This window comes from Primulina tabacum, chromosome 11 (assembly GCF_025594145.1).
Source record: "Primulina tabacum isolate GXHZ01 chromosome 11, ASM2559414v2, whole genome shotgun sequence".
In the NCBI taxonomy this organism is placed as follows: domain Eukaryota; kingdom Viridiplantae; phylum Streptophyta; class Magnoliopsida; order Lamiales; family Gesneriaceae; genus Primulina; species Primulina tabacum.
Window position 1 is genome coordinate 38,179,984 of NC_134560.1, and position 18,791 is coordinate 38,198,774.

Sequence of the window (18,791 nt, forward strand, 5' to 3'; positions counted from 1 at the left end):
GAAAGTTTATCAATGTACTGGTTTCATCATCACAAAAAAGTAACTCCAATTAATTAATAATTTTTCAGTCACAAATTTTGTTCTTATATTAAAAGATTATAATCTATTGAAGTCGGTTAGGTTTTGTTTTCAACTAATTAATGGCGTTGGTCATACCATACATAGATTAGTTATTATATTTGTAACATGCAATTAAATATGTACAATAGTTGAACAGTACATCCAACTCATGGGTCAAAGAACAGTCCTAATAACATCAGAAATTGGGTCATTTTCAGCCTCACGAGTCACAACCTTGACCATCGGGATTTTATCTAACCACATTCAATAATTGTGTGGTGCCTGAGTTTAATGGCTGCCTATATGATATTAGGTAGTTCATGCAAAGGTGGAGTGGGTAAGGTGCATGCATGTCAAAACCGGCTGGCGAGACGGAATTTTGGCCGGCCTCTTAACGGCCAATCCAGCCTAACATACCTTAGACCACGGGTTAGGAGGGTTCACCCGCTTATTTTTTTTTAAAAAAAATGCTAAACAGTATTATAGTAAACATAGAAGAAATATATATTTCAGTCCAATAGTTTAATAAAATACTTAAAAACATTGAAATAAGACATTGAAAACATACAACATAATCCATAAAAAGTAAAGTGCTTAAACCGAATATGTAAAAATTAAACAAATATTATAAAGTCCATTCTCATCGAATTCTATTCAATCTTCATATTCTACTATAGCGTGACAAAATTTTAACCACTTGGCTTCCATCTCCATGAATTGAAATGTGGAAACAAGAAGAATACAGCAAAATGGGCCAACCAAACCAGGCAAGAACAGAAGAAGAGGTAACACAATCAACCTCAAAACGATAAAATTCCATTTTATTTATATAACCATTTCAATCAGTGTACATGCAAACAAGAGTTAGAGAGGTGGAGGCCACATACCCACCCAGTCCCCACTCACCAAATTCCCTTTGACCAGCCCTACCCCACCCGACCTTAAACCAACCATGGCAGAGTAAAGAACCGCACGTGTGGTGGATGGATACATGTAGTACAAATTGGTCAGAATAAAAACTGAGAAAATGTCCCTTTGTCCCAGTTTCTTTATCAAATATATAATCAAAATCCAATAGTCCCACCACCCAACAAAGACGAAAGAGAATTTGGAGCCCCCCACTCATTTTTAGCATTAATTCTTCTCTCGCTGCCTCTCTACTTCTTGTCCCTCTTTATATTTCTTGATTTGTGATTTTTTTTTTGGTCGAAGAGAAATTTGGTTGAGTACACAAAATAGTATAGCAGAGAAGAGACATGCCTGTGGGTTTGGAGCCGTTGGATGTAGGAGTGCAGATTCCGTCTTACTTCAGGTGCCCGATTTCTTTAGAGCTGATGAGTGACCCGGTTACCGTTTGTACAGGTCAGACGTACGACCGTTCGAGCATCGAATCATGGGTGGCGACCGGGAATACTACGTGTCCGGTTACGCGGGTCCTGCTCACGGATTTCACGCTTATCCCGAATCATACTCTCCGGCGGTTGATTCAGGATTGGTGCGTGGCGAACCGGTCCTTTGGGGTGGAGCGGATTCCCACGCCGAAGCAGCCGGCGGACCCGGATTTGGTTCGGTCTTTGCTGAACCAGGCGTCGTCTGGATCGGCGTTGTTTGGGGTGAGGGTTTCTGCTTTGAGGAAGCTCGGAGGACTGGCTTGTGACTCGGATAAGAACCGGGCGGTCATTGCTGCTGCTAATGCTCGAGAGGTTTTGCTTTATATCGTGTTTGCTAATGTTCGGTCGGATTTATCCGATTTGAGTCACGAATCGCTCGCGGTTCTATCGATGTTCACGCTTTCCGAGGCTGAGTGTACGTACGTGGCAGCCGATTCGAGTCGGATTGGATATCTGGTGAATTTACTGTTCCATTCATCGTTGGAAGTTCGAGTAAACTCGGCGGCCATTATAGAGAATGTTGTGACAGGGGTAAGGTCGCCGGAGCTCCGATCGCAGATCAGTGATTCAGGAGAGGTGTTCGAAGGTATGATCTCTATCTTAACTCATCCACGAGCGTATCCTAGGGCGCTTAAGATCGGAATCAAAGCGTTGTTCGCTCTGTGCCTGGTGAAGCAGCACCGCCAAAAGGCGTTGGCAGCTGGTGCAGTGGACGCCCTGGTAGACAAGCTGGCAGTGTTCGAGAAATGTGACGCGGAGAGAGCGCTGGCGACGGTGGAGCTCCTCTGCCGTGTTCCATCCGGTTGTGCCGCGTTTGCGTCAAATGAGATGGCTGTGCAATTGCTGGTGAAGATTATACTGAAGATCTCCGGCCGTGCCACCGAGTACGCCACCGGGGCACTTCTGTCGCTGTGCACGGCGTCGGAGAGTGCTCAAAACGACGCCGTTGCCGCCGGCGTGTTGACTCAGATGGTGCTGCTGGTTCAGAGTGATTGCACGGCGAGGGCGAAGCGTAAAGCTCAGACGCTGCTGAAGTTACTGCGGGACTCATGGCCTGATGACTCCATTGCCAATTCGGATACTTTCCCCTGAAGCGACGTCGCACAAGTATGAGTCAACTGTATATGTATTTTTTTTTTTTGTATTTATGAATTCTAAATATTATTATGCCTATTTTATATTTTATGGTAAATATTTTTGAACGTTTTTCTGAGCTGTGAAAATAATTGTAATAATCAATTTAAGATTTCTTCTCAAACTTCACATTTTGAGTTGACGTCTTATGCTAGGAGACATCGATTCCTTCATTTACTCTTTATTTCCCATTCTAAAGTTGAGTAAACATAAGATATAACATATATCTATATCTTGATAAAATAAAATACTTGTCTGGAGGTGTTTGTTCGGCCAAATTATGCGAGCGCCGACTCGAAGTGATTCCTCGATAAAGAGCATGTCAAGCAGTTTAGTTCGGGATAACCTATCAACCTATCCAAATATGCACCGACCCGAACTTAGACAAGTATGACGATGAATATAGCCATAATCATATAAAACTCTTGAATAAATCTTCTGTGATAAGAAAAAAATCTAGAGGAAGTGAGAATTAAACGTTCAAATTCATAAATTGTCGGAAACACTTATGTTGTCATCTAATGTTTGTTCGTCTAGAATTAACTCGGCCATATTCAGATCAGTAACCTCCTGACCCAGACGTCTATGCTCTGGTAACCTAAAACTTCAAGGAATATTAAAATATTTTGCTCACCCGATCGAACTCAAAATACATGAAATTTTTGATGTCATCAATAAATTCACGGGTTGTGTAATAATTAGAAAAGGAACATCAGATGAGAGGATTGATTGGGCAAAAAATTTATGGTTGAGCCTGCTTTGACCAGAATAATGTTGTTGGAGTAGGGGGGCGCATGCGCACAAACGGACTATTAGGAATATAATGACATGTTCTCAACCAAGTGTGGCCCGTGGTTTATACATTTACATAAAAATACATACATATCATATATATTATTAAATGACACGATCATGTGCTAGGTTGTGTCTATATGTGAGCAACGAAATGAAACTAAGTATCTGAATCATGATAAAAACTTGTGTGAGACGGCCTTACGGGTCGTATTTAGTGAGACTGATATCTTATTTGGGTCATCCATGAAAAAGTATTATTTTTTATGCTAATAGTATTACTTTTTATTGTGAATAATGGTAGGGTTGACCTTTCTAATAAATAAAAATTCGTGAAAACGTATCACAAAAGACCTACTCCTGAATCGATGTATTTGATTTGGAGGGAGAGATTTCATTTGTTGAAATATTTCAATGACATATTTCACATGAAACACTTATTATTGAAACTGTATAATTTGAGATGAAAGTCACTTCAATTTTGTCTATCCAAAAAATCTCATACATTTGAAATCGATATATTTGAAATTCATCCATCCAAGCCCTATGTATGTGAATATTGTTCTCAAGTACGATTTAAGATATTTGCGAAAAAATATTTTAAGATTTAATCAGCAATATTTTCAAGGGTTATTGATTTCTTAATTGCCAACCTATGAATGTCTAATGTGTTGGTGTGTGTATATTAGGAGTGTTATCTTATTTAAGATACGTCTAAAATATTAAATGTCTTGGTGGTTGGTAGAGTCATCGGGTCTCCTATTTACTAAATCTTAATAATTATCTCAAGGTTGATTCATCAAATTTTACATGCAAAATCCAAACTGTGCTTAGTTTGAGCCGCGAGACTATGCAAGAGAAGAGGGCAATCGAGTGCTTGAAACGAAAAAAAGAGATTAATTATATGGAAAAAAAACTATACATACAATTGCAATCTTTTGAAGATTACATAAATTTGAAACCTGCAGATTAATTAAACTCAATTTTAATAATATAGATAATTAAACTCGTAAAAAAATAAACATTGGGATTTTAATTACTATTATGAAACACGTACCTGTATTCTGCAAGCGTTCGGGTCATTGAATCATCCTAAAACTCGGGACGGGTATGTGTCGAAAAGATAAGGGAAACCGAGGTAAGAAGAACCAACACATAAGAAGGAAGTGCTATTTTATAAACCATCCTCGGGTTTTGTGATGCCAAAGAAGCTGATCAAACCAGCACATGCTCGAGTTAACCCGAGCTCTCGGCTTAGCCCGAGCACTGTAATAGGACTTAGAGGATCAGGGGTTCTGTCATTGTTCTTGTACCAATATCATCTGCCCGCGCACCTCGTTACATGTGCCGACTTCGGGTCCATAATTGTGGAATGCCATGATTTGAAATCATTGGAATGTCATTCTGCAATATATCTCAGTCTATGAGATAAAACTGTTAATGCTAACATCTCTCCAACTTCATCTCGCTTCTTAACATTTTTGTACTATTTATCATATCAAACTCGAGGACATTTATTTGACTAAAATTTTGGGCCCAAACTAATATTCATAATGGGCCATAATATTTGATCCATCAATATAAGGCCAAATGTAAGTATTTCACCCAATGAATAAAACCCTAGTGGAGACTTCCATTTGTTAGACCACCACCACCACTGATTTTCCCTCCGCCGCAGCTAGAGAGTAGCTAGTAGAGTCACTGTCTAAACCATGGCGGCGTCAACCGAATCCGTGCAGTGCTTCGGCCGTAAGAAAACAGCTGTAGCAGTCACACACTGCAAGCGCGGCCGCGGCTTGATCAAGATCAACGGTGTTCCGATCGAGCTCGTCCAACCGGAAATACTCCGCTACAAGGCGTTCGAACCGGTCCTTCTACTCGGGCGCCAGCGCTTCGCCGGTGTCGACATGCGCATCCGCGTTAAAGGAGGCGGTCACACTTCTCAGATTTACGCCATCCGCCAGTCCATCGCGAAAGCGCTTGTTGCATTCTACCAGAAGTACGTGGACGAGCAGTCAAAGAAGGAGATCAAGGATATTCTCGTGAGATACGACAGGACTTTACTTGTGGCTGATCCAAGGCGCTGTGAGCCGAAGAAGTTTGGTGGACGCGGTGCTCGTGCGAGGTTCCAGAAATCCTACCGTTGAAATGTTGGTAGTTCTTATGCATTTTACATCATAATCTTCTGTTACTACGTTACCTTTGCGATGAAATTGAGATATTGCTCTTGTCATGTTTTGGGTATTTTACAGTTTGTTTTATTTTACGAGAAAGGATTGTATGGGAGTTTTTTAAGACGCCTTTAGTTCAGAGTTTCTGATGAAGTCTTCTGTTTGTCTTATATCCTTGTTTCTGATAATTGTGTGTTTTGAATCTTTGATGTTTGGTCCATGGCCCCTCTTTTTCTATATGTTTTGGACTTTTTGGGATTTGATGCTGAAATACTGATGTTGATTACCTTGGGTTCAAGGATTCGTGGAAAACCAAAGATAAGCAAAAGTTGTGTGGAGTTGTGGTGTTGTCTGCATAACATTCCCTTCAAGTTATAGTATCGAATCCAATTGTCATCTGAACCTGTTGTGCTCTTTAATTATCTGTTTTTTGGGTATTTGAAATTGTAATTAGACTCTCAATGGTTAGAATTTCATTTCATATGTGAAATAACCCTTTCTAATATTTGCGAACTTTTATGAGGTAGCATATGGATAGGGTAATTTTAATCTCCTAGGTGTTTTCTCCTATCTTGAGAACCTGTGATAAATGCTTTTCTTCTCATGCTTGGAAAAAATCTTCAAATTTCGAAATTTAGGTTTTGCCAACTTGGAATTTGATTAGCTAAGCCCATCTCAACCCCTGGTTCTTTACCTCCTCTTTACCTCCATTGAATCGGATTCCTTAAATTTGTTATAGTCTTTCACAGTATGGAGAATGTGTTACCCACTTTCTTGCTTTAAAGTTCTTTGTAATCATTGAGAGTTTATCAAAGATGGTTTCTATTGATCAATAATCAATTTGTCCGTGAGAAAGATCTCCCACGTTTATTTTCACACAGAATAATACATTGCCCATTCGATCCTGGTTGATTTCGAAGTGCCATGGATCTTATTTATCATTTTTGGGCGGTTTTCTTATTTTCTGGGGTAGGCTTAGTTTTCTCACAATCTCTACCGTGCCATTGATACTTGGAAGTAGGGGGGATGTAAATGGGAAAACTCTCATGGAAACAGAATCAAGTAGCTAAAACTCCATATGCTATATATCCGAAATGTTTGGTAAAGAATTGATTAAAGCTAAATCATTCAGCACGAGATTTTGTAACACACACGGGGTATTAGTTTATTAATTTTTTATTCGGAATTTCAGCAACAAATAAATATATGAGATTTTTGGCTCAGTATCTCTAAAATGAATTGGTAGTGGTATAGAAGTCTAAATTACTTTGAGTTTGTCATAAGCTTCAGATTGGTTGAAATAACGAGGGTGAAACTCTGCTTCTGTTAGAGATCTCTCTCGAATATGGTTTTGTGGCTTCGGGTGTTTGGGTTTGGATACACCATATGTCTAGGTAGAGGTCAATTTTCTGCCTGTCGTATTGTTTTTGGTACCCGACTATAAGATACCTAATAAATTTTGGTTGCCATGAGTTGGGCGCTCGTTTCCTCTCTTCCACCCAATAGATTTTCTCGTGTCAAGTTCGTCGACAAATGTTTGTTCTGGGTGTGCTACACTTGATGATGAAGTCCACACCAAATAAAACTTGGATGCTCACCGGATGGGGCATGTAATAATCCCTGTGACTGCATCATATCCACTGTTGGAGCAGCGGACAAAACTACCTCATCGATGCAATTAAATTTGGGTTACACAGAGAAATAGAAAGCACGGTGGAGCTTACTACTATTTATATTTTTGATTGAACTTTTTTCTTGCTACCCAAATTTTTAATATTGGGTTTTATTACCCGAAATCGAAGTTTTCGAAAAAAAAGATAAACCTAATACGAATATAAGCTTTCAGTTCTCAGATACAAAATCTATTCGGCATGGATCGGGGATGTTTCTGTCATCAATCTCGTAAAAATAAGATGCCTAGTCCATAAGTCGAAATGTACTATAGTCTCATCTGCTTTTCGGAGTTTTTAAAATCGGGTAACCGATTGGATAAGAAAATACTACCCAAACTTTTTATATCGAGTAGGTCTTTTGTGAGACGGTTTCACGAATCATTATCTGTAAAACGGGTCAATCTATCGATATTCACAATAAAAAGTAATACTTTTAGCATAAAAAATAATATTTTTTCATGGATGACCAAAATTAAATATCCGTCTCACAAAATACGACCCGTGAGAATCGTCTCACACAAGTTTGTCTTTTATATCGTGTTTGGGTATAACCCAAACTCGATGTTTTTGAAAAAAAGAACCTAAAAAAATCGACCCACACACCCAGCCGTACCTATCTAACTTAGAACCTTAAGCTTAATTGATTTAAAAAGTTGAGATTTTTCTTTGACATGCAAATCGTTCATGACTCATGAGCCATGGTGCAAGGCTTGTGAGTTGCATTATCCAAGTCTTGTTGGTCCCACGTGCGGAATTTGAGATAATAAAATCCGAAAATAAAGAATAAAATGGACACCGAGATTTACGTGGAAAACCCCTAAAAATTATTAGGGTAAAAACAACAGGGAAAGATGAAAAGATTTTCCCTATAATATTTTGTGGTGTACAACTCACTCACTGTATTTCCAAAGAGAACACACATTCTCTTAATACAGGAGAACAAAACACCTCACAAATATTATAGAACTAAGCACTCAAATGCTTATAAGATGAGAAAAAACTCGAAGAAGGGATGATTTCAGAATGAAGGGGGGAGGTCTATTTATAGAGCCCCCTGACCGTGTGAACACGCGTTAAAAACGCGTATTTCATCAATTATGCGAAACTTCCTGCAAAATAGGCAACACACATTTATTACATGTTTTCCTTTCCCGTGCTGCCTTTCTTGACTTTTCCAACATTTCTCCCACTTGGAGATTTGATTGAGAATCAAAACATCTCCACACATCCTTTCGATCTTGCCATTACCTGCTGCTTACGTCTCTGCTAGGCCACTTGAGGATCTACATCATTCAAACTTATCAGTGTTCACTGGCTTGGTCAGAAAATCAGCTATGTTGTCCTTCGTATGGATCTTCTGCATATCCACACTTCCTTCTTCTACTACTTCCCGCACAAAGTGAAATTGTACTCCAATGTGTTTAGTCCTGGAATAAAAGGCTGGATTCCTTGCGATGTGCAAGGCACTCTGACTGTCACAAAACAAAGGAACATTCTCTTGTTTGTGCCCGATCTCCTCCAATAACCTTTTAATCCATATTGCCTCCTTGCAACCTTGAGTAGCTGCCATGTATTCTGCCTCTGTTGTAGATAACGCCACAACTGTCTGCAGTTTTGAAACCCAGCTTACTGCTCCTCCTGCAAGTGTAAACACATAACCAGTAGTAGATTTTCTATTATCAGGATCACCTGCATAATCTGAATCGACATAGCCCCTGAGTGTAAAATCCGATCCTCCATAACATAATGCAGCATTCGAGGTACCCTTAATGTATCTAAGGATCCTCTTAACAGTGCTCCAATGCTCTCGTCCAGGATTCGCCATATACCGACTAACTGCTCCCACTGCTTGAGCAATTTCCGGTCTTGTACATATCATAGCGAACATCAAACTTCCCACTGCTGATGCATATGGTACTCGAGACATCTCCATCCTCTCTGCTTCACTGCTAGGACACCTCTCAGAGGATAACTTGAAGTTAACAGGAAGAGGGGTCGAAATTGGCTTACTATCTTGCATGTTGAAGCGTTGCAAGACTTTCTTCAAATAATTTTTCTGCGAAAGCCAAATCTTTCTGTTACTTCTGTCTCGATGAACTTGCATCCCTAGAATCTTGTTTGCTGGTCCCAAGTCCTTCATATCAAATTCGCTAGCCAACTGTGCCTTCAATCCTTGGACCTGATCTTTGTTGGGGCCTGCTACCAACATGTCGTCCACATACAACAGCAAAATAATATAATTATCACCAGACCTCTTGAAATATGTACAAGGGTCTGCACTCAGTCTGTTGTATCCAAGACTCATGATATAGGAATCAAATCTCTTCTACCAACACCTCGGTGCCTGTTTGAGACCGTACAGAGATTTCTTCAACCTGCAAACCAAGTTCTCTTTGCCTTTTTTCGCAAAACCTTCTGGCTGGATCATATATATTTCTTCTTCAAGATCTCCATGAAGAAATGCCGTTTTCACATCTAGCTGTTTTAGATGTAGGTCAAACACTGCACACAATGCCAACACTACTCTGACTGTTGTAAGCCGAACCACAGGAGAAAATATCTCATTGAAGTCAATGCCTTCTTTCTGAGCATACCTTTTTACCACCAATCTAGCACGATACCGCTCCACTTGGTTATTGCCATCTCGCTTGATCTTATAGACCCATCTGTTGCCGATGGCTTTCCTCCCTCGTGGTAGTGTAACAAGATCCCAAGTTTTATTCCTGTCTAATGCCTTCAACTCTTCTTGCATTGGTATCATCCACAAGAATACATCTGAGCTTTGAGTAGCCTCGTGGAAACTTGATGGCTCACCATCCTCTGATAATAGACAATATGCAATGTTGCTTTCAGTGACATAATCTGAAAGCCAACCTGGTGGTCTTCTGTCTCGAGTTGACTGCCTCACATTGGAAACCTCAGACTCAACATGTTCTTGTTCTTCGTGCTCTGGTACTGCTTCACAAGAAACTTGACCTTCGTCCGTCTTATTTTCCACCTGAAAAATAGTAGTTTCTGAATTCAGTGTGCCTTTGTCTCCCTTTACTTTATCTTCCTCGAAGATAACATCCCTGTCGATGGCAAGCTTGTGAACAGTAGGATCCCACAAGCGAAACCTCTTTACTCCATCAGCATAACCCAAGAAGATACATTTTCTGGATTTCGAATCCAACTTTGATCTTTCTTGCTCATTGTACAGAACGTACACCGGACTTCCAAATGTATGCAAATGAGAATAATCTGTCGGCTTCCTAGTCCACATCTCCATCGGAGTCTTCAGATCAATCGCCACTGAAGGAGAACGATTGATAATATAACAAGCGGTTTTGACTGCTTCCGCCCAAAATGACTTTTCTAGACTCGCAGTCCTCAACATAGCTCTTGTTCTGTCTAACAAGGTTCTGTTCATCCGCTCCGCCACTCCATTCTGTTGAGGTGTGTAAGCCGTCGTGAATTGTCTCTTGATGCCCTCATGTTGACAATATGCATCAAACTCGTCACTGGTATATTCTCCTCCATTGTCAGTCCTCAAAGACTTGATTTTCTTTTCAGAATCAAGTTCAACTCGCGCTTTAAATTCTTTGAAGATCTGGAAAACATCTGATTTCTTCTTGATTGGATACACCCAACATCTCCTAGAGAAATCATCAATAAACGAGACAAAGTATCTCGCTCCTCCAAGGGATACAACCGGTGCTTGCCAAACATCCGAATGAATCAGCTCCAATATGCTTTTGCTCCTGACAGTAGAAGTGCCAAACTTTAATCTGTGTTGTTTACTGGCAACACAGTGCTCACAAAAGGGTAGTGACACTTTTGTAAGTCCCAGCAGCAGCTTCCGTTCTGAGAGAATTTTCAACCCCCGTTCTGACATATGCCCGAGCTTTCTATGCCATAACACTGTTAATTCTTCTCCTGAACCAATTGATGCAACAGTTAGTTCTGCCTCTTTGTGTGTTTCTCCCAAAAGTACATACAGATTTACAGCAACCTTTTCCGCCTTCATAACCACAAGCGCGCCCTTCACAATTTTCATGATCCCGTTCTCGATACGAGTTTTGCACCCGATGTCATCCAATTGCCCCAAGGACAAAAGATTTTTCGTCAGTCCTTTCACATGTCGTACCTCCTGTATGGTGCGAATGTTGCCATCAAACATTTTAATTTTGATAGTACCGACCCCAGCGATTTCCAAGGCATGGTTATTTCCCATAAATACAGATCCTCCTGAGACTAGTTCATAATGATCAAACCATTCTCTCCGAGACGTCATGTGCCACGTCGCACCTGAATCCATTATCCATGTGTCACAAAATTTGTGTCTGCCTTCTGCAACTGTTGCTGCTTCGCTGAATAATATTTCACCACTGCCTGAAGTACTGGCCACATTTCCTTGAGAACTTTTATCGATACTCGTACACTCTCTCTTGAAGTGCCCTTTACCGCCACATTTAAAGCAGTAAATATTTTTCTTCTTACTTCTTGACTTTGATCTACCTCGCCTTTGACTCCCACTGGAGTCACGGTCCATAAATCTTCCTCTTATCATCGGTAAAGCCTCTGCCTGCTTCGATGTTACCAATCTATCTTCCTTATTCTTGCGTCGGCTTTCTTCTCCGAGAACCGCAGTTAAGACATCGTCGAATCTTAGAAAGCTCATAAGAATATTGTTGGTAATGTTGATGATAAGTTGATCATATGAATCTGGTAGACGACTGCCTCACATTGGAAACCTCAGACTCAACATGTTCTTGTTCTTCGTGCTCTGGTACTGCTTCACAAGAAACTTGACCTTCGTCCGTCTTATTTTCCACCTGAAAAATAGTAGTTTCTGAATTCAGTGTGCCTTTGTCTCCCTTTACTTTATCTTCCTCGAAGATAACATCCCTGTCGATGGCAAGCTTGTGAACAGTAGGATCCCACAAGCGAAACCTCTTTACTCCATCAGCATAACCCAAGAAGATACATTTTCTGGATTTCGAATCCAACTTTGATCTTTCTTGCTCATTGTACAGAACGTACACCGGACTTCCAAATGTATGCAAATGAGAATAATCTGTCGGCTTCCTAGTCCACATCTCCATCGGAGTCTTCAGATCAATCGCCACTGAAGGAGAACGATTGATAATATAACAAGCGGTTTTGACTGCTTCCGCCCAAAATGACTTTTCTAGACTCGCAGTCCTCAACATAGCTCTTGTTCTGTCTAACAAGGTTCTGTTCATCCGCTCCGCCACTCCATTCTGTTGAGGTGTGTAAGCCGTCGTGAATTGTCTCTTGATGCCCTCATGTTGACAATATGCATCAAACTCGTCACTGGTATATTCTCCTCCATTGTCAGTCCTCAAAGACTTGATTTTCTTTTCAGAATCAAGTTCAACTCGCGCTTTAAATTCTTTGAAGATCTGGAAAACATCTGATTTCTTCTTGATTGGATACACCCAACATCTCCTAGAGAAATCATCAATAAACGAGACAAAGTATCTCGCTCCTCCAAGGGATACAACCGGTGCTTGCCAAACATCCGAATGAATCAGCTCCAATATGCTTTTGCTCCTGACAGTAGAAGTGCCAAACTTTAATCTGTGTTGTTTACTGGCAACACAGTGCTCACAAAAGGGTAGTGACACTTTTGTAAGTCCCAGCAGCAGCTTCCGTTCTGAGAGAATTTTCAACCCCCGTTCTGACATATGCCCGAGCTTTCTATGCCATAACACTGTTAATTCTTCTCCTGAACCAATTGATGCAACAGTTAGTTCTGCCTCTTTGTGTGTTTCTCCCAAAAGTACATACAGATTTACAGCAACCTTTTCCGCCTTCATAACCACAAGCGCGCCCTTCACAATTTTCATGATCCCGTTCTCGATACGAGTTTTGCACCCGATGTCATCCAATTGCCCCAAGGACAAAAGATTTTTCGTCAGTCCTTTCACATGTCGTACCTCCTGTATGGTGCGAATGGTGCCATCAAACATTTTAATTTTGATAGTACCGACCCCAGCGATTTCCAAGGCATGGTTATTTCCCATAAATACAGATCCTCCTGAGACTAGTTCATAATGATCAAACCATTCTCTCCGAGACGTCATGTGCCACGTCGCACCTGAATCCATTATCCATGTGTCACAAAATTTGTGTCTGCCTTCTGCAACTGTTGCTGCTTCGCTGAATAATATTTCACCACTGCCTGAAGTACTGGCCACATTTCCTTGAGAACTTTTATCGATACTCGTACACTCTCTCTTGAAGTGCCCTTTACCACCACATTTAAAGCAGTAAATATTTTTCTTCTTACTTCTTGACTTTGATCTACCTCGCCTTTGACTCCCACTGGAGTCACGGTCCATAAATCTTCCTCTTATCATCGGTAAAGCCTCTGCCTGCTTCGATGTTACCAATCTATCTTCCTTATTCTTGCGTCGGCTTTCTTCTCCGAGAACCGCAGTTAAGACATCGTCGAATCTTAGAAAGCTCATAAGAATATTGTTGGTAATGTTGATGATAAGTTGATCATATGAATCTGGTAGACGACTGCCTCACATTGGAAACCTCAGACTCAACATGTTCTTGTTCTTCGTGCTCTGGTACTGCTTCACAAGAAACTTGACCTTCGTCCGTCTTATTTTCCACCTGAAAAATAGTAGTTTCTGAATTCAGTGTGCCTTTGTCTCCCTTTACTTTATCTTCCTCGAAGATAACATCCCTGTCGATGGCAAGCTTGTGAACAGTAGGATCCCACAAGCGAAACCTCTTTACTCCATCAGCATAACCCAAGAAGATACATTTTCTGGATTTCGAATCCAACTTTGATCTTTCTTGCTCATTGTACAGAACGTACACCGGACTTCCAAATGTATGCAAATGAGAATAATCTGTCGGCTTCCTAGTCCACATCTCCATCGGAGTCTTCAGATCAATCGCCACTGAAGGAGAACGATTGATAATATAACAAGCGGTTTTGACTGCTTCCGTCCAAAATGACTTTTCTAGACTCGCAGTCCTCAACATAGCTCTTGTTCTGTCTAACAAGGTTCTGTTCATCCGCTCCGCCACTCCATTCTGTTGAGGTGTGTAAGCCGTCGTGAATTGTCTCTTGATGCCCTCATGTTGACAATATGCATCAAACTCGTCACTGGTATATTCTCCTCCATTGTCAGTCCTCAAAGACTTGATTTTCTTTTCAGAATCAAGTTCAACTCGCGCTTTAAATTCTTTGAAGATCTGGAAAACATCTGATTTCTTCTTGATTGGATACACCCAACATCTCCTAGAGAAATCATCAATAAACGAGACAAAGTATCTCGCTCCTCCAAGGGATACAACCGGTGCTTGCCAAACATCCGAATGAATCAGCTCCAATATGCTTTTGCTCCTGACAGTAGAAGTGCCAAACTTTAATCTGTGTTGTTTACTGGCAACACAGTGCTCACAAAAGGGTAGTGACACTTTTGTAAGTCCCAGCAGCAGCTTCCGTTCTGAGAGAATTTTCAACCCCCGTTCTGACATATGCCCGAGCTTTCTATGCCATAACACTGTTAATTCTTCTCCTGAACCAATTGATGCAACAGTTAGTTCTGCCTCTTTGTGTGTTTCTCCCAAAAGTACATACAGATTTACAGCAACCTTTTCCGCCTTCATAACCACAAGCGCGCCCTTCACAATTTTCATGATCCCGTTCTCGATACGAGTTTTGCACCCGATGTCATCCAATTGCCCCAAGGACAAAAGATTTTTCGTCAGTCCTTTCACATGTCGTACCTCCTGTATGGTGCGAATGGTGCCATCAAACATTTTAATTTTGATAGTACCGACCCCAGCGATTTCCAAGGCATGGTTATTTCCCATAAATACAGATCCTCCTGAGACTAGTTCATAATGATCAAACCATTCTCTCCGAGACGTCATGTGCCACGTCGCACCTGAATCCATTATCCATGTGTCACAAAATTTGTGTCTGCCTTCTGCAACTGTTGCTGCTTCGCTGAATAATATTTCACCACTGCCTGAAGTACTGGCCACATTTCCTTGAGAACTTTTATCGATACTCGTACACTCTCTCTTGAAGTGCCCTTTACCGCCACATTTAAAGCAGTAAATATTTTTCTTCTTACTTCTTGACTTTGATCTACCTCGCCTTTGACTCCCACTGGAGTCACGGTCCATAAATCTTCCTCTTATCATCGGTAAAGCCTCTGCCTGCTTCGATGTTACCAATCTATCTTCCTTATTCTTGCGTCGGCTTTCTTCTCCGAGAACCGCAGTTAAGACATCGTCGAATCTTAGAAAGCTCATAAGAATATTGTTGGTAATGTTGATGATAAGTTGATCATATGAATCTGGTAGACGACTGCCTCACATTGGAAACCTCAGACTCAACATGTTCTTGTTCTTCGTGCTCTGGTACTGCTTCACAAGAAACTTGACCTTCGTCCGTCTTATTTTCCACCTGAAAAATAGTAGTTTCTGAATTCAGTGTGCCTTTGTCTCCCTTTACTTTATCTTCCTCGAAGATAACATCCCTGTCGATGGCAAGCTTGTGAACAGTAGGATCCCACAAGCGAAACCTCTTTACTCCATCAGCATAACCCAAGAAGATACATTTTCTGGATTTCGAATCCAACTTTGATCTTTCTTGCTCATTGTACAGAACGTACACCGGACTTCCAAATGTATGCAAATGAGAATAATCTGTCGGCTTCCTAGTCCACATCTCCATCGGAGTCTTCAGATCAATCGCCACTGAAGGAGAACGATTGATAATATAACAAGCGGTTTTGACTGCTTCCGCCCAAAATGACTTTTCTAGACTCGCAGTCCTCAACATAGCTCTTGTTCTGTCTAACAAGGTTCTGTTCATCCGCTCCGCCACTCCATTCTGTTGAGGTGTGTAAGCCGTCGTGAATTGTCTCTTGATGCCCTCATGTTGACAATATGCATCAAACTCGTCACTGGTATATTCTCCTCCATTGTCAGTCCTCAAAGACTTGATTTTCTTTTCAGAATCAAGTTCAACTCGCGCTTTAAATTCTTTGAAGATCTGGAAAACATCTGATTTCTTCTTGATTGGATACACCCAACATCTCCTAGAGAAATCATCAATAAACGAGACAAAGTATCTCGCTCCTCCAAGGGATACAACCGGTGCTTGCCAAACATCCGAATGAATCAGCTCCAATATGCTTTTGCTCCTGACAGTAGAAGTGCCAAACTTTAATCTGTGTTGTTTACTGGCAACACAGTGCTCACAAAAGGGTAGTGACACTTTTGTAAGTCCCAGCAGCAGCTTCCGTTCTGAGAGAATTTTCAACCCCCGTTCTGACATATGCCCGAGCTTTCTATGCCATAACACTGTTAATTCTTCTCCTGAACCAATTGATGCAACAGTTAGTTCTGCCTCTTTGTGTGTTTCTCCCAAAAGTACATACAGATTTACAGCAACCTTTTCCGCCTTCATAACCACAAGCGCGCCCTTCACAATTTTCATGATCCCGTTCTCGATACGAGTTTTGCACCCGATGTCATCCAATTGCCCCAAGGACAAAAGATTTTTCGTCAGTCCTTTCACATGTCGTACCTCCTGTATGGTGCGAATGGTGCCATCAAACATTTTAATTTTGATAGTACCGACCCCAGCGATTTCCAAGGCATGGTTATTTCCCATAAATACAGATCCTCCTGAGACTAGTTCATAATGATCAAACCATTCTCTCCGAGACGTCATGTGCCACGTCGCACCTGAATCCATTATCCATGTGTCACAAAATTTGTGTCTGCCTTCTGCAACTGTTGCTGCTTCGCTGAATAATATTTCACCACTGCCTGAAGTACTGGCCACATTTCCTTGAGAACTTTTATTGATACTCGTACACTCTCTCTTGAAGTGCCCTTTACCGCCACATTTAAAGCAGTAAATATTTTTCTTCTTACTTCTTGACTTTGATCTACCTCGCCTTTGACTCCCACTGGAGTCACGGTCCATAAATCTTCCTCTTATCATCGGTAAAGCCTCTGCCTGCTTCGATGTTACCAATCTATCTTCCTTATTCTTGCGTCGGCTTTCTTCTCCGAGAACCGCAGTTAAGACATCGTCGAATCTTAGAAAGCTCATAAGAATATTGTTGGTAATGTTGATGATAAGTTGATCATATGAATCTGGTAGACTTTGAAGTAGAAGCTCCGCACGTTCATTTTCCCCTATTTTATGCCCCATGGAAGTGAGTTGGGCAAATAGAGTATTTAGTGTATTGATATGGTCGGTCATCGATAAGGATTCCGCCATCCGAAGAGTATAAAGCCTTCTCTTTAGGAAAATCATGTTGTGTAGGGACTTGACCTCGTACATCTTTGTCAGAGTATCCCAGATAACTTTGGCTGTTTTTATCTCAGAGATACTTGACAAAACTTCATCTGCTATAGCCAAGTGTAAATTGGCAACAGCATTATCATTCATCTCATTCCATTTTCCATCATCCGTAACTTCCACCGGTCTATCTCCAATAGCCGCCAAGCAATTTTCCTTTCTTAAAACTGCTTGTATCTTTATTTTCCACAGCATAAAATTGTTTCCATTGAACTTTGTTATCTCGTACCTTCCCGCCATTATGTCTACAACAATTTTAGTAGACTTTACAAAATAATCCCGCCTTAAATAAAAAATCTCAAAAAAATCTTTTCTGATGTGGAAGATCAGTCTAGACTGCAACCACAGAGCATACTCAGAATTTTAAGAAATTTTAAACCAAGGCTCTGATACCACTTGTTGGTCCCACGTGCGGAATTTGAGATAATAAAACCCGAAAATAAAGAATAAAATGGACACCGAGATTTACGTGGAAAACCCCTAAAAATTATTAGGGTAAAAACCACGGGCAAGATGAAAAGATTTTCACTATAATATTTTGTGGTGTACAACTCACTCACTGTGTTTCCAAAGATAACACACACTCTCTTAATACAGGAGAACAAAACACCTCACAAATATTATAGAACTAAGCACTCAAATGCTTATAAGATGAGAAAAAACTCGAAGAAGGGATGTTTTCAGAATGAAGGAGGAGCTCTATTTATAGAGTCCCTGACCGTATGAACACGCGTTAAAAACGCGTATTTCATCAATTCTGCGAAACTTCTTGCAAAATAGGCAACACACATTTATTACATGTTTCCTTTTCCCGTGCTGTCTTTCTTGACTTTTCCAACAAGTCTGGCTTCGCTATTTTCTCTAAATGTTGGGTGCTAATCAAGCCACTCGAGCTCGAGAGACATCTACTTTTTTTGGGGGTTATGTATAGTCTCATTCTACGTCATAGTTTGACCTCCAAACAGTTTTATGCGTACCTGATTCATTACTCTGTCAGACTCCGGTTGGGTAATCGGATTATTATTGAAAACAACAAAAAATTTACACCCCTTCTGATTTGGTTTTTTTCTCTTTACTATAAAAAAATATGAGAGGAAACATTTCTATGGTTTCCCTCACAATTCTCAATAATATTTAACGCTCGAACAAGAAAGTGTAATACAAAGAAATCAAATGGTAGGTACGTAGTTGATTGGTCTATGCTAATGAA

The 18,791-nt window shown here is 40.7% G+C and overlaps 2 protein-coding genes across 2 annotated transcripts; both read left to right on the plus strand.

Annotated features, from left to right (window-relative positions):
* Positions 1–1,024: 1,024 nt before the first annotated feature.
* On the plus strand, positions 1,025–2,726 carry LOC142519371 (U-box domain-containing protein 26-like). The gene has a single exon (XM_075622366.1). The coding sequence runs from the start codon at positions 1,317–1,319 to the stop codon at positions 2,541–2,543; it is 1,227 nt and encodes a 408-aa protein (XP_075478481.1). The 5' UTR covers positions 1,025–1,316; the 3' UTR covers positions 2,544–2,726.
* Positions 2,727–5,003: 2,277 nt separating this feature from the next.
* LOC142519203 (small ribosomal subunit protein uS9) lies at positions 5,004–5,718 on the plus strand. Its single transcript, XM_075622141.1, has one exon. It carries the CDS (start codon positions 5,090–5,092, stop codon positions 5,522–5,524), a length of 435 nt encoding a protein of 144 aa, XP_075478256.1. The 5' UTR covers positions 5,004–5,089; the 3' UTR covers positions 5,525–5,718.
* Positions 5,719–18,791: the final 13,073 nt, after the last annotated feature.